General features: G+C 46.5%; 1 protein-coding gene across 3 annotated transcripts in view; it reads left to right on the top strand.

The window, feature by feature from the left end:
- Positions 1-16639, top strand: part of LOC146178901 (putative protein kinase C delta type homolog) — a 425884-nt gene that overhangs the window by 284800 nt on the left and 124445 nt on the right. Inside the window, exons 1-2 of one of the 3 annotated variants that reach the window (XM_084578642.1) lie at positions 12634-14400; positions 14539-15849. The exons of 1 other annotated variant lie outside the window; for it this stretch is intronic. In XM_084578642.1, the coding sequence (XP_084434768.1) occupies positions 12927-14400; positions 14539-15849 (2785 nt within the window). In that variant the 5' untranslated portion in view covers positions 12634-12926. Of the gene's footprint in view, positions 1-12633; positions 14401-14500; positions 15850-16639 lie in introns of those variants that run through there. One more of the 3 variants, XM_084578643.1, reaches the window with a different exon arrangement.

Consider the following 16639-nt stretch of genomic DNA (forward strand, 5'->3'; position numbering starts at 1 on the left):
GGGAGTTATATGTGATAAAGTACTATTTAGAATACAACGCTACGAACATCCAATGTAAATGAACAGAGCGAGTTTTGGAAGATGTCAAGGTGAGGACAAAAAGAGTTAAATAACCACTGCATCCTGTCCAGAGGGGAGTGGGAATGAAGAGGAGAAACCTGAAATGGTCTGAATTCCCTCATGCTCTTTCGCGGAACGCGCAGTAGGATGTACTCTAAGAGCTGAGGGCACATAATGTGGCCATGAAGGAGTTTGTACAGAAATATGATATCAAGTCTGATACGACGGCAGTGAAGGGAAGGAAGATTCAGTTGGGCGCTCCTGGTGGAGCGAGAGGGGGAAGTTGCAAAAGGAAAGCGATAATGAAATATCCGTAAAAATTTTTTTTGTACTCTGTCAACCCTTGTCCAAGTTCGATTTGCAAGTGCCATTCCAAACAACCGACGCATACTCCAAGACCGGGAGGCATATGGACAGGTACAGTTTTAGGAACGGAAGTGGAGTATGGAACTCTCTCGAAAGTCTGCAAACGAATCCGAGTGTGCGCATAGCCCGCTGAGCAATGCGTTTAGTGTGAGAGGAGAAGCTGAGGGTGCGGTCAAAAAGTACACCAAGGTCATTAATTTCATCAACCCTATCCAACAGCACAGAATTGACAGAATAATGGTAGAGAAAGCTATGTATTTTACGAGTAAAGGACACAACCCTAGTTTTGGAAGAATTGAGGGTAAGTCGATTCATCGCACACCAATCAGAAAAAGCAGATATGTCCGATTGCAACAGCACGCAATCTTGAAAAGAATGTATCACCTTGAGTATTTTTATATCATCAGCATATTATTATTATTATTATTGTTATTATTATTTCATAACACATCATCTTATATACAAGCATATGTAGAGCGTTTCGTTTGAAACAACTGTCGCTGCAGCTTTTTTTACACATACAGATACGTGCCCTGTAAGTAAAGCGAAACTCAGAGAGGATACATCAACTACGTTGTTGGGAGTTATCTTCTGTGGGCCCTGCCTGTCTGCTGCTTTCTGTCGTCTATGATTAACTAGCTGCCCCAAACCTTTCTCGTATTTACCGTATGTGCAATATTTATAGAGCAAGAGATTCGTTTATCAACCTTGCGCACGAAGCTCGTGATGCCTAGCTAGCGCTGTTTTCACACTTATAAAGTTGCGCTTCCGCGGATTCAACAAAAAGCCTCGGCACAAAGGAAACTCCTCGGCCTGTTTAATTTTTCAAAACCACTGCATGAAAGAGCTCCTCTATAGCTTGCAAACACTTACAGAAGGATGCAATCATTTTGTATGCCCCACCCCAGAGGTTGCTTTTTTCATCGTGATTGCCGTTTCCTTTTATTTTTTGCTATGTTGCTACTCCGAACACCAGCTTGTGCGGCTTCAACAATGTTTTCCTTTCCCGTGAAGAAATTTCTATTTCTTTTTGTGGGCATGTGTCATTTTTTTGTGGTTCGTTTGCCGGACACACAAGAAATTGGCTAGAGTGCAGAAATACTCGACGAAACCAGCACGTTCACAAGAATGCCACGTGTTTGCAAAGACCCGATGTACGAAGAAAAAGAAAAGATCAGAAACGGTGGATTTGTTTGCAATCCGGTCGTCATCGGTCAGTCATGGGAGGTTTGCTTGGCGAGCTGACGGTTTTGTTTACGCGACGCCGGGCAGCGAGACGATTCACGTATGCTGAGGCGGCACGCAGCAGAAGGCACCTCTTTTTTGCGGATGGAGCAACGCTTCGCAACCAAGCGCGTCTTGACGCAGCCGCTGGCCAGAGTCACTGGCGCCCCCGGCGCCCTCGCAATAATCGTTCCCCTGTGCGCGACGAGCAACCTGGAGTATCTACGCTTTTCTTGTGATGAAAGCGCGATGCTCAGAAAGTATTTAAGGGCTAAGGTGCTACGTTTAGCAGCCTTGTTCCTCAATTAGGTCAGGCTTACCTTCCCTCAAATCTAGAAGAAAACTTTCGGGCAATCCCCGTAGCCGTCTTCGCCTCCCAAAGGCTTCCAGGGGCTGTTCCGATGATTTCGAGTACAGTTTGTACGTGATGAGCCACGAGTGTATGGCACACAATGCGCTTACTGTAATATTTGGGACTACTGACTGTAGATAAAGTTCTTTTGTGCTGTCCATATTTCCTCTTCTTCTTGTACTAGTTGAGGGCAACTGGTGTCTTTTCGCTTACTTGTTCGACTTTCCTCTTTCTCCTCTTCTTTCCCTCTGCCCGCGGGGTGGTTTCGTGGTTTAAAGCAATTGGCTGCTGATCTTTAGGATGGAGGTGCAATCCCAGCCGCGGAGATTGCTTTTCGATGGCGACGAAACTCAAGGCACCCGTGTACTGCGCCATGTCAGTGCACGGTAAATAAACCCTGGCAGTCGTAATTCCCGGGGCCTTCCACTACGGCGTCACTCAGAGTCAATGTCCCTTTCCGACGTTATTCCATGCAAAGCGTACAAACCAATATTTTTTTTTTCATCTTTCTCTTTCGGTTATCATTAAAATAATATTTATAACATGTGTCATGTATACTGAAATAAGTGAAACCTGTCTACGCTCGAGGAGTACGCGGGATCTGCTCCATAAACCTTGCTCTGGAAAAACAGCTGACTGACATAGATTTTTAATATACGCTGATCGTACGGCCTTTTACAATATGGCTTATCGCTGATACTTTTCCAGTGTGCTTTGGATAGTTTCACGCTCCAGTTTTGCCGCTACAGCATTAGAAAATACTCCCGGTGCTATTTAGGTAGCTCTTGAGCTGTAGCGAGGATAGACGTGGCTAGAAATGAAGCATGAAGGACCGCTGTTTTGTTGTGTCACTAGGTACCACGCTAAACCCTGTATGTTGTGTCAAATCTATGCACTGTTTGAGAACGGGTGATTTCAAGAGCACCTTGAGAAGCGCGTGACTTAACCACACTTGGAGGGGTCGCCTACAAGCATGCGAAGGACAAAAACACATAAATAAACTCACCCAATCATCGTTGCACAGCTTATCTCTATAACTATGCTCTTTTGTTTTTACTCTCTGTGCACGCTAACCAATCAATGGCTTTCTTGACTTTGTATGTATACATTTTGATGTTTCTTCTGTTTGTAGAATACACTTGCTTCGTGCGGATGAGAAAGAAAACTACGCTTCTCTGTTGTTGTTTCTTTTTTCAGACTGGCATGTCATTTCTTCATTGTCGGCTTCAGAAAAGGAAATAGCTGAACACATTATGTTGTGCATGCATACACGTATAAGCACTGGTGAGGCATGAAGCCAGCGTAATTTTCTTGCCGGGGGGAGGTGACGATGCATCTGTTGCAGTTTCCTGCCGTAGTACCAAAACACGTCTCACATTTTGTTTACCGGACATCTCTAGTACATCAAACAAGTACAGGCACCAGAAGTCCGCTCCTCTTTCGTGGTTACTTCAAAACATTCTTTGTCAGAAGCTGCTGGGACATTTGGACTGAGCAAAACCGTTTCGCGGGCAATAAGCAAATAAAAAAGTTGTTAGAATTGCCAGGTTTGCAGATACTTGTAGCTTTGGATGCCGACACGTCCACGGATATAACTGATGGCATGGTTTTCGCAAATCAGAAGGTGATGCCTTTTTAGTCTAGTGCTTAACCTGTCAGCGTAGGATAGAAGACCGCCGCTGCATATTTGTCCAACAGGTCAGTAGTTATATAACTTGAGCAATTATTAGCATTCTTAATTAGGGACAGTGTACTCGATGCATCTCAAGGACAGTTCGGGAGCACAGAAATGAAGCGGAGTTGTAATCAGAAGCGTTACTATATTCTCATTAGCAGTCCAAGGAAGTATTCTAACCACATCGAGCGGTTTCTTTTCAAATCTTTTGACATAATTGGCACCGTTCTACAAGAGCTTGCTTTTATAGAGCCACCAGCGCCACAAAGTTATGGCGGATAAAATAAATTGAGCCGTTAAGGTGTGCTATTCGCGTGAGCACGTCAGACCTTTAGAGGCCTCTGTCTACCTTGTTCTGTACGCGCATCAACTGTCGCGGTAAGCCAGTATCAGGCATTCTTTAGAAGACATGTTTTGCTGGGACAAGAACAAACATCTTCAAATGTATGAGACTCTACAGCTCCCCTTCGTCCACGAGAACGCCTTCAATAAATTATGGGTACGTGTACAAACGCTATCAACATAATGCATAAATTTCATTCAGTCGCCATTATAATGAATCTTAGCCTAGACATACGTGCAATGACAAAGAATATACGTTTTTTATCGATATCAGTGCGAACGGTAGTTATTTAGCGTGAGTCTAAAGTTTTGTTTGGCGCATGATGGCGGCATTTGTTTATGCGCCATTAAACTTCACATAGCTCAACTCTTGGTATGACCATCTAAATAACACAAATAAACTTGAGTGCCAAGAAAAAACTTAAAGACAATCTAAAATAAGAACAAAATTGCGAGCACTTCGTCGGAGATGTCCGCAATTCCGACCATTTTTATTCCCCCCTAAAAGCAGAGGATACTCGACGGAACACACCAAGACAAGATAAACACACCAAATGCGCTGTTTCTCTGAATCCCATTGCGTTAAAGGCATAATTATCGATAAAAGCAGGCACTAAGACCACTTTCTCCCGCCCTAGCAGAGGAAAGGATGAACGACCACCAAGTGCGGGAATCAAGCTCTCACTGCGACGCTTGCACCGTTATGCAAGGGTCGTCATTAGCCCAGAGACGCGCTAGGGATACCCGGCTGCCCTTGGCCGAGAATTGTCACCACTGAAAGCTTGCCAGCACGTTTCTCGTGTGGCTGCCTGCGCAGTGCGATGGAAAGTCATCAAATACACCGGGAGTTTTTTATCGTTTTCTTTTCACGCGGCAGTACTTTATGAAATTGCTTACGCGTAATTTCCTGGCGCAGCACCCGCGCTTAGCGACTCACTGCGCCTGCGCAAAAGCAAGCGGGTGCTGTTCGCGAGAGATTTTGTTTTAGGACGTACTTGTACTGGCCCCTCCCTGCAGTGTATTGCTTGCAAACATTCGTAATTCCGCCCACCTTTCCTAGGGTAAATTGTTTGTGCCAAAAACATCAAGAGTAAATGTAGAACCATGATTGCGAAGGTATTCGAATATTTGAATCGGGCAACATGTTCCCCCTCTTTATCAGCACTGACGAGGCTCCCAAAGAAATGTCCCCGAAGTGGCAAGATCCTTGCGAATATGGCTGAATTGAATGCACGCCTCCTCCACAAATAGTCGGACCGTACCGAAACGCAAATAGAGTATACTAATTGAAGTAGAAGTCTAACAAAATTGATAAATAGCGGCGATTGATTATAAAAGCTGGTTCTGCCCTTCAAACGCCACTATCGAACCGCTGTTATTTTGGTGCGATGCAGAGATATCTCGCACGTAATAAGAGCAGAGAGCATTGATCGGTGGCTTTCAAACTGAGAAAACGTTCTTACGGTAGTTTCAGAATGATTTGCTCCACATTAGCAAAGCCAGCTGCGCAAATATTCTTTTCTCTAAGCCGAATCGAGCGTGAGTAGTTTAGCTTTGCCGATTAATCGAATGCAAATATATTTGCTGAAATCCAAATCGGATGCTAATTACTTAGAGAGCGCAGAATTGAAGACGTCTCCTATAGTGATACAGTCGAATTGATTACGAACCATAAATTCTAACTAGAATTCTCTCGTACAGAATGAATGAATGGACGAGCGAAACAGCGACGCGCCATCGGAGGGCGCTATAAATAATTTACGAAATTGGAATTACGGCTGTCATTGGGGCGCCATGTTACACGCGTCAGTGTAACGTGGTGATGAGAACGCATGCTAATAACCTAGCGCTCGTTTATATAAACATTGCGTCAGAGTGCTGGCGTCGAAGTCAGCTTCGTAGTCACCTCCCGAAAATCTGTAGAGTCTCTTAGTCTTAGATGCCATATATGAGGGAGAACAACGCCCCGTCTGGGATGGACCACGCGTCGGCGTTGAGCCCGCAATTCCCTGTTGACGAATTATGGCAGAAGGCTTTTCGGCATCGCAGGGGGCCCTGTTTTTTCATTGTTCATTGATGAAAATTGAAAATGGCTTTATTGAAACATCCATACTAATTTTTCGCAACGATTTCAAAACCTTAGATCGTAATTCATTCGTAATAATTTTTATGCGCGCTTTCTGATTCCTTCGACGAAACAAATATAAAGATTTTCGATATTCGATTTAGTTGCGTTACTACTACTGTTAGAAGAAACAAGGTTCTCGTGTTCCAGATAAACATAAACAAGCTTTTAAATTTACGAAGCCCCCCGTCGAGTTGTAACCACCGAGGGTTGATGAGATCCAGCTAACTTATTCTGCAGCCTTTTGGTTCGTTCTACAAAGTAAATTAGTAACAACGTCGTAATTAAATAACCTTTTATTTTTTTCCCCCGAGGAGCAGAGTGTCAATGTCGAAGCTGCAGATTGTTTGGAAAATTAGTCGACAGAAACGTTTTCACCAAGCTGCCATCTAGTTAAAATACATTCTTTTTATTGGCTTTATTACCGAAAGCCGGCGGTGAAAGAGCATTCCCGAGCGTCCCGTGACGGCACTCTCAGGAGGGCTTTCCCCAACAAGGGCTTTGAGTGCGCGCTGGAGGAGAGCTGAGCGCCAGCTCCTAGTCACGTGACAGCTTTCATTTAGAATCGGCAAATACATTAGCGTAAATGGTAGGTGGGTTGAAGAACTGCAACTAGCTGTTTATGAAGGGGCCCTAGAACCTTTGAATTTACACATTGTTCCTCAACCCCATTAGTCCTAGGGGCGCTCATTGGTGTTTGCGTTCCAGTTTGTCGCCCGCTCGCAGTTGTGCACCCAAAATTAGCTATTTTCCACTAGTTAGCTATTTTCCACTAGTCCTGTTCTCCATATTACTGATGACTCAAAATAATTATCGGGTAATTTATTAACGTGGGTAGAACAGGAACTCTCCAGGCTAGACTTCGCGACTCTTAACAACCATTCGTTGGTTTCACCGGACTAGGACGCTCAGTATTTTTCTTATCTTGGTTCCATTTAGCTGGAACGCCCTACGTTTACGAAGCGCAGTGCACACACACACGCATTCTGTTCTGCACCGCATCTTGCCTATCTGCATCATGAAAATTTCAAGATTCATTAGGGGACATTGTTTTCTATATATGCTGTTTAGGTGAAGTCTCGAACCACGTATGTTTTCTAAGCATCGACGGCCGTCATAAAAAAACTAAACGATAAACAAATTTACGAAAGGGAAACGTCAATGCCAAATTACTTCTCTTCCAAATTGCAAAAGGGCGAGGTGAGGGACACTGGGTAAATATCCCTTCAGCAAAGCATTCACGCAAACCTCAATCAGTCTTCTTCCTGTCCGCTCCTTAATTTTCGGCCCCTTTGCTTTCCCTCGTTTGTTCAGTTAATTTAAAAGTTGCCGGACAACGCTGCTTTGGCATCCGTCCCAATTTCTCTGGCTGCGCACTGCTGATGTGAAAAATTGTCGCCCGCCCAGTGAACACGTTTCTGGCACGAGTGACATGACAGAAATTGTCGTTCGCGTCTCGTGCCCTTGTTGTTTCCATTGGCTCTTTACCATGGCAATCCTTCCGCGGAGTTCCACGCCGCAGACACTGCGACGCCGCCTCGCAGTTTGAAGCGCGGTGCTGCATCTTTTGCTTCGGCTCAAGTTTTTCTTCCGTGGAAAGTGCTGCATGGGGAACAGCCTGCGGCGCATATGGTGCTAGCTTCGGCGTCACCCGCTGGCCAATGAGCATGTTTGATATGGTCATGTGACCAAGGTGAGCCGGTTCTATGTCTGTTTCGATTGGCTGATTTCATCGTGGAAGGTGAAGAAGGCGCCGCCGAGCTGCCATTTTCTAGTAAACTTGTGCTTGGACGAAGGTACACATGTCTCATGGGCACAACATGCCGGCCTTTGTATTAGCTTCCAATTGTTCCTCTTTATGTTTTGATCGGCGCTATAGGCATGGAGTGATATAACTCACATTTCGCCCTCAGTAGATACTGAAAATTCTAGCAGTGTTTCTCCTCGCCCGCTTAGGAACTGTTATGTTATAATGTCTTAATGATACGTGAAAAGTAGAAGAGGCTGTTTCTCGGATGACCTAGAGAGAACGCTGCTTTCACAAACATGCCACACGCAGTCTCATTTCTTGGTTTCTGCAGCTAACTAATAAAGCCTTTGTTGCTATTTTAGTCTTTTTTGATTGGAGCTCTTCTTAGGTGAACGTTTAAGTTCGTCTGTTGCATATGTAATAGTATAGAGGACGATTATGAGCCAGCAAGAAAACGTAGCATGTCTTCTATACTGAATTAAACTGATGTTTTCACGACTTCCTTGAAACCTGAGCACAAAATATATAGATGTGGAGAAGAGCCTACAGGCTGCAGACTTGAAAAGTCTGAAATGCTTAAGACGGAAGCAGACGAGCTTAAAAAATCTTCCGCGAGCAACCTTGATGGACGGTGTTTCATGCAGAAACAGGACAAAATTGAGATGGTCATTGTTTGTGCGAACTAACTTTCATAAAACTTTGAAAGTTTAGCTAAAGCATTTTGAACTGCCATTGTGTACGGCCCTTTGAAATCTCTCTGGCGTGTGCGCGGAGACCAGTGGATGCCCGCCAGGCAGAACGAGAAATGATAAAATGCAGAGAATAGGCCGTTTTGTGATTGGAATTTTCGTATGAGCGATATGAGTAACGCATAAAGAATACTGTGAATAGAAGCTCCAGTAATACCGAGAATAGGCTTTATTACTTATGCTTTCTATAATGTTTTGGCCTTGGTTCTCATTCTCTTTTTGTAACGTTTCCGCATGACTTCCGTGACATGCATGTGTGCTGTCATGCAGATTCAATATCCATGCAAACTTTTGGTATGCTGGATTCGTGCACTCTATATTAGACGCCATATGTTTCTTGTGGTTTTCATGTGAGCCATGGTAAGATATAATACAGCATTAATGAAGTCGTCATGTGCAGCATTTCCAAGTTTTTGCACAGTGCGGGTATTGCATTGATACCCTTTAGTTCCAAACAATCTCCACCAGACAAAGCGCTGCCTACGTGGCCGGTTGAGGGTGACGTGCAGCGGTCCTGAATTCCAGTAACAACGCCCGCCCCTTATCTGAGTGGTTGATTTTCAGCCGGTGATTGATACATAGCTTGTTGAGGATCAACGTTGTCCTACGTCTCCTCCCATTTAGTTTTGTGTATTCTTGAAACGCCACAACGCAAACCTCTTCACTCATTGCAAAATCTGTACGCATAGATGCCGTCCACTATTCAGTGCTACTCGTGTCACCCAGTTCCAGAATCAAAGATGACAGCTACTGCTCCTGGATGCCTCAATGTATATCTAAGCTATCGAGTTTGTGTCCTTCTCGTGATGATGGCTGGATATTCTTATTGTCTCTAACGTTATCGCTGTCAATATGTATCCGCCTATGGCTTCGCGTTAGCTTTCTTTTACGCGCAGTGTGTTAAGATATATTTAGCTTGCGTAATTTTTATTCATTAAGTGAAATATTACTAATATACGTGAGCCGTGAGTTAGCGCTTCACCTGTCAGCTTTTTTTCTTTCATCCCGTTGGATTTGCCCTCAGCGTTCAGTCATGCCTCGTGTGCTCGCCCAAACCATCTGCGAGGGGACATCGTCTTTACTCAAGTAGTATATCCATGTCACAACAAATATAAACGCGGAAAATCACAGCTACCCTGACCAAAATTTGCCATATAGAATGTTTCGGCTTCCTAACGGAAGCTTTATTCACTAAAAAATGAATGACTATTTTCTAATTAATCGGTGTAATTTCTTATAGCTGCTCCAGCAATTATCATGTCCAAAGTCAGAGCATCGACTGTGGACGTTGCTAGTAGGTAGCCTCTATTAAATCAATTGGATAAACAACTGGGCCCAGAGCTGTAACAGCGGAATGTGTTGTAGAAGTATAAATATAAGGGCGTTGGTGCAGTTTCTGATCTAGATTGCACCAGAACTACACAATATAGGCGCCTCTGAAATCGAACCAGCGTTACAGATACAACTAAAATGAAGAACCAATGTTCTAGGTTCCCATAAGATCTGCCCGAGTAGCCGCCACGTTTGTAGGATTCATTGCAGTTGGTGTTTCGCCAGTTTCAACACTGAATTCTAACATAATCTTGCTCTACAAACAAAACAATATCGCCTAAATTAATAAGAACCTGACCGAAACTACTTTCATAATTTTTGAAGCAAATAATCTTGAGCAAAATGCGATGCTCGATTAATATTTATTAGCTCCGGTTTCCACGGAAAAAGTTAAATTCGAGCACTGCGTTGCCTCACGAAGGCTGCGACAGCGTGGAGCACTCTTTAGTGATTCGTATCGGGACCCTTTGAGACAAAAGAGGAAGAATTATTTTTCTGATGCTAGCTGTACCGGCGCGGGCGAAGTTATCTTCTACGCCTAATCCTAATATCTGTCATTCATGTGTTGCGATGTTATTTTTGAATTATTGAAACTTTCAAATCCAAAACAAATTCTTTCTTCTCGGGAAAAAGCTCCGAATCTCGGTATGTACAACTTCATGGCTAATAAAAATTATTTATGTATATACTTTTTATTATTTCAATAACTGCGTGAGGCTCTGAGAGCAAGAGAATTACGTAGGGGGGAGATTTCAAGCATCAAGTACAACACGGAAGCGCAAAAAGGAACATCTAAAAAGGAACAAAACAATAAAAATGAATGCACGAGAAATTTGTGGTTTATAAGTAAAAAACGTGACAGAACAACAGCGGTCAAAGTAATATATTGCAAAAAGCAACATATACAAACAATACACCTAAAATCAAAACATAATACGGCGACCAGGTTCCAGTCAATAGCAATTTTAGGTAATAAAGGTGCGGCAAGAGTTGTAGGGTGGCGTGTGATGCATTTGATCTTGAAAGCACAGTGGTTGTGAGCACCGCTGAGGGGGGTGTGAATGTGTCATGAAGAAACAGCTGGTGGTTTTCCAATCTTGAGCGAGTAACTTCGCGAAGATTTTAATGGTTATCTAGTCCAACACGGGATTTTCAAACCTGGACATTGAGAAACGTGTGTACGCTCGAAAAATAATTGTAGCACGAACAGCAAACTTTGGAGGGAATTCGGTGTTATCGATAATGTAGAGTTGACCCTACTCCCATACGATTGGTGCGTGCTGGACTGTCGCTCGAATCAAGATATATCATAAGCGAGTCTCCACAGATGCGAGAAAGCCTGTCGAAGGCTACGTTTCAGAAAGCCTAAATCTCTGGTAGCTGCTCTTAGCAGCAGGTTAATGCAATACTTCCAGGTAAAGAAGTATACTGAAGATGAACTCCTAAATAGCAGGTCTGGTCTGGTAACTGTGTCCCTAGCCTTCAGCTGCATTTTTCGTTTTCTTCTGGCGGTCTCCAATAAATACTGTTCAGCGGAAAAACAGCAAAAGCAGTTTGAGATTAGTTGTATTATGCTTATTGTTGGGTACTGTGCATATTCTTCATTGCACTAACATTTGCTATAATAAGCAATATTGTTCCTCTTTGAGCTGTTTCCGGCGGCTGTGTTCAGCACATTTACTTTACGCCATCAGGCAGAATGCTCTTGAGTGGCATGTTTAGCAACTGCATGAACAAAGCTAAACATCTAAGATCGCATTGTCATAATTTTAGTATGCAACTTTCTACTTAAGAAACTAACATTTTTTTCTGAGCACACACTGGATAGGCAGAAATTTTGAGGACTGTTTTCGACGTGAGAACCGCCATAACTAAATATAAAGATAAATCTCCTCAAGGCTAGAAAATGTCTAGCATACGATGACTTTACGCACAACACTTACTGCCCTCGCGAAATTTTTCGTTTCCTTACCAAGGTGCGGACTTGACACTTCGGCACACCCACACCAAGTGCGGACATTAAGTCGAACATCATAACGACTCTGCTGGCCAAGTGTTTTTCGTCTGTGTCAGCTTTACGAGCTGCGGATGTTGTCCGCACTTCTCTCGCTTGGTAAAAAGAACACCGCATCTGGTGCTCTTCTGTCGACATCAAGAATGTCTGCAGCATTACCGCCACGTGCATCCCAACAATGCCGGCTGCACGTGCGCATTTTAAAAAGCCACTGGAGCTGCCTAGTGCATAGCAGCAAACAGCCTGCGGCGGCCCCTGTTCTCCACATCCCAAAGTCCTCCTCCTCCGCAACCCTGGCCTGGCTCCAGGTGGAAGGGAACCCCGAGCGCGCGCTGACTTCTTGCTGCCCGCGCGGCCCAAGGTGGTAGCTGTAGGTGGGCGCGATATTTTCGAACACAGCTGCTGCGCTCTCTTCTGTTCTTCTCCCTCTTCTTCGCTACACGGCCCCTCGCCCCGGCCAGGGCGCCGTACCGGTGCCACAACCCTAGCAGCTCTCTCCCTCCCGGTGCATGCGCGCGGCACAAGCAGGGACCTCGGCAGAGTCGCAATCTCCTTCGTGGCGCGCGGACAGCGCTGCGCCGCGCTGAAGGAGACACCTGACGTCGAGCAATACGGCCTGACGCCCCAGTGCCGTGACTGCGGTCAGCAGCAAGAGCCGACTCCGCGAACCTTTCGAAGATTTCCTCGGCGCCAACGCTTCTGAAGACGGTCCTTGCCTGCATTTGTGTTTGTTCGTGCCACCGCGCCGCTGGCGCGCGCGCGTGCGGATGTCACCGAGTCGACCCGCTCCGCCTGCTTTACCCCGCCATCAAGCTGCCGGGACGGAAGTGATTGAAGACCTGCATTCTTAGCGCGCTCTCCGGACACCGCCCGTGCTTCCGACGAGTGGTGCAGCACCCGCTCTTTTGCTTCCTTCGGTAGTCTTTGCCTTGCCGCCATGTCCTCAGTGAAGCGAAGAGCTCGGACACCCCTCGGGGGTACGCCGTTATTTGGAAGCACTGCCTTCACCAGCCTCTCATCGTCGCCGTTCGATATGCCTCCACGTTCGAGGGCCGGGTTGCATCAGAGTTCCCTGGATCTCAACAGGGCGCGCAATCCATCGCTGTCCCGTAGACTCCGAGACAGCAGCTGGGGCTCTTCTGAGTGCCTCTTCAGGCCCAGTTCATCGGCGCTGGCTTCGACGGCCAACTATGTGCTCTCCAGCCTGGGTGGCTCTGATTTCCATCACCGCTGCAGCTCTCCCGCGAGGGGAATGACACCGCCTCCACGCCGCTTGGGCCGCGAGTCCAGTCCATCTCCCATCTCCAGCTACTACAAGTCTACGTACGCGTCGTCCTGGTACGACCAGTACAAGCCCGTCATTCGTGAACGTCCTGCCCTGAAGGAGTACCACCGGCCAGCTAGGGGATCCAAGGAGAGGCGAGAGTCTATGGGCATTATTACAAGACATAGACACGTCGTGAAGTTCAGGGAGGACCCGACTTTGCATGAGTCCAGTCCGGTTGTTTCACGTACCAGGCAAGATGGGTCAGGCCACAGCACGCGCTCCGTGGATTCCGGTATTGGAAGCTTCAAGGAGGTACAGGTGGGTCAGTTGCCGGTTGATTTCGAAGACATGTTGGGTTTAGATTCACCGCCAGCAGCTGCCGAAGAGATACGGCGCGAATTGCTTCCCGTAACAGATAAGAACAGTTTCCAGAGTTCCCAGAACGACGTTATGAATGATAACGTCCGTAGAAGACGGAGAGTGCGAAACCGAGACGGCTCCGAGGAGCGATTAAACACAGCTACTTCAGGCGTACCTCAAGAATCGGAAAGATTAGCTCGATCAGGACAGCGCAGGCATAATAGCGCGTCTACGCCTGGTTGCACAGTACCTGAATGTCCCCCTGAAAAGCGCTCAGGGGATGGCGAAACAACGCCTACAATCGAACTTCCTAAAGTGAGCGAAATATACGAAACTGTGGTGGTGAAACTCAAGAAGGGAGCGAAGGGTAAAGTGTCTCCCGGAGATAGTCCTGTACCTGACCTCTTGGAGAGTGTTGTGCATTGCCTTCCGACACCCAACGGGCACTGCGATGACACAGCTGACGAGTCGCTACAAGGAAGGACGCGCGAAATCTCGCCCGCTGTGATCACACTAGAACTTCCTCCGAAGAAAAGTGATAACGACATAAAACAGCCAACGCAAGACGCAAAGTTTGTGGGAGCTACTGCAGCGACGGCAGTGCCAGGAACTAAGAAAGCGACAAAAGCGAGCAAAATCTCTGCGTCTCTCGCCCAGCTTAAAACTGGTCGGAAAATAGAGCAAGATCAGTCGAAAGTGAAGAAAGATTCCAGGGCAAGTCCTGCAAGTCCACAACCTAAGTCTAGCCAGCCGCCCACACCAGAACCGCGAGGAAAGCCTAAGCATTTCAGTAAAGCGCCAGAAAATGCGTCCAGCCAGCCTTCCACTCCAGAACCGCGAGGGAAGCCTAAGCCTTTCAGTAAAGCGCCGGAAAATGCGTCCAGCCAGCCGTCCACTCCAGAACCGCGAGGGAAACCTAAACCTTTCAGTAAAACACCGGAAAGTGTGACTAAAGTGAGTGCTCAAACCCACACAAAACCCAAAGTGCAAGAGGTCAAGCAGCCTAGTGTGGCAGACGCCACAGATGCACAGTCAAGTGCTACTGCAGAAACCCAGTCTTCAATCAAAGCAGCACAGCAAGCTAATAGTGCTTCCTTATCCAACCAACTGGATAAGCCACCATTCCAACCGGAGTCACAGATCAAAGTCGCGTCTAAAGACAAACCTCGTGCTGTGGAGCCTTCGAAGACAACCGGAAAGGACGCTGAAAGCTCTGTGATCCCACAGGCAAAATCCGTACCTGAAGCGCCTGACACTGGCGTCGACAAACCGAAGAACAATGCAGACACGGTAAGCAAGAAACCTGCCCTGGGAATGCTGGAGCTACGCAAGAAGGAGCCGTTGGGAAGGCTCGAATTCAAATCCAAAGAGCCACAAGGAAGGCTGGAGTTAAAAAAGCGACAGCCGATTCCTCTCGGAGCTGCGCCTGAGCCCACTGTGGTGAAAAAGCCTCAAGAAACGACGCCACCACTAAAATGTCCTCAAGAAACTGCACCTACGCCTCCGGTTCCGCCACGGAAAGATGCAGCAGCAGCAGCAGCGGCCGTAGCGGCAGCCACCAGCGTCGAGGCCGAAAAGGTTTCTCGCACCGGGCCGAAGCCTGCCGTGCCAACTTCACTACCGCTGAAAAAGCGTCCTCCAGCGCTACCGGACAAACCATCTCCATTGTCAGACAAGCCACACCTGCCCACTCCACCACCACGTGCGGGCTCAGAAGAAGGCAGAGCTGAGAAGCTCAAGAAGATCAGGAGAAGCAAGGATTCGGAACCGAATCGATCTGCACCCGTAAGCCCATTGTGTTCCAAAGCACCCTCGCCACTGGCCTCTCCTCAAACCGAAGCTACTCCCTTGTCGCCAGCTACACCCGACGCGGCCAGTGGTGAGCCGCCGTTGAAAGCTCCGCGGAAAGTTAAGAAAGTCAAGAAGGCTTCCAAGGTAAAGGTAACCGGCAGTTCAAGTAGCAATAGCAGCGGAGGCAGCGTTGGTGCCAAACGAAGCGCCAAGAAGGCGTCCAAGGAACTTGAGTCGGCGACCGCAAGCGCCGAAGCCGCCGCCAGCGCTCCAGATTCCCCGGCCGGCATCTTGAGAGAACCGCCAGCGGCGGACGCCGTCGCGGTAGTCGAACCTCAAAGCACGGTTGGTGAACCAACGAAGGTAGCGGACGTTGAACTGATACCGGAGGATGCGCAGCAGAAGCTCAAAGATGACGAGGCTCCCGCTGACGCGACATGCGGTGAGTTCGTTGGCCTGGTTTTCGTTTGTTTTCGACGTCTGCTTTTTTTTCTTCGGCCCAGTTCCTTCGTCAAGGCCGCTAGTTATCCGAAAATACTGCCTGCTGCAGTGTTTACGGCCATCCTGCTCGCGCCTTGCTGTGTTCGAACTGTTGCTACGTCCTGCTTGTGCTACACAACAGCTTTTTCTAGAGTATAGCTCGCTTAAGATGCGCAGATTCTTAAGTTTTATGACCTCGGGTCTGCAAGAAAAGAAACTATGCTGGTAGAGCCGTATTTCGTCTGCAGATAATATATAGGTCTGTCACTTTAGAATTTTCAAAGCTTGCGCAAAATTATAAGACACAAATAGCAACATACATTTGTGCTTGCAAAATTGCAAATGTTCTGTCCATCCTCAAATTAGTTCAGTTAAAAAAAAACTACCTTGAAAAGAAGGATCAAGACGGAGCAATTGTTTTTTAAGAGCTACCCGGGATAGCACGCTGACCCATGATCATCACCTCCCTTATTTCTGGGCAGTAAGTTAAAGCGGAAAACAATTTTCTTTTTCCCTGGTTATCTGTTGTCTACAGAGCGTTATGAGGCTTCGTGTTCAACCGCACACTTAAATCGAGTGGGTGGAAAACAGAAATTCCTCGGATTGAAGGAGAATGCTTCCTAAAATATAATAATAATATGGGTTAACAATTTTCATTAACACCACATCAGATACCATATGTTTCACTGTTCCCACAAAAAGCTTCGCCTCAGCGTTAAAACACCGATTTGTTTTCAATAACGCTTTGCTCC

This window comes from Amblyomma maculatum, chromosome 9 (assembly GCF_055883805.1).
Source record: "Amblyomma maculatum isolate TAMU_Amacu chromosome 9, ASM5588380v1, whole genome shotgun sequence".
Taxonomy (NCBI): Eukaryota; Metazoa; Arthropoda; class Arachnida; order Ixodida; family Ixodidae; genus Amblyomma; species Amblyomma maculatum.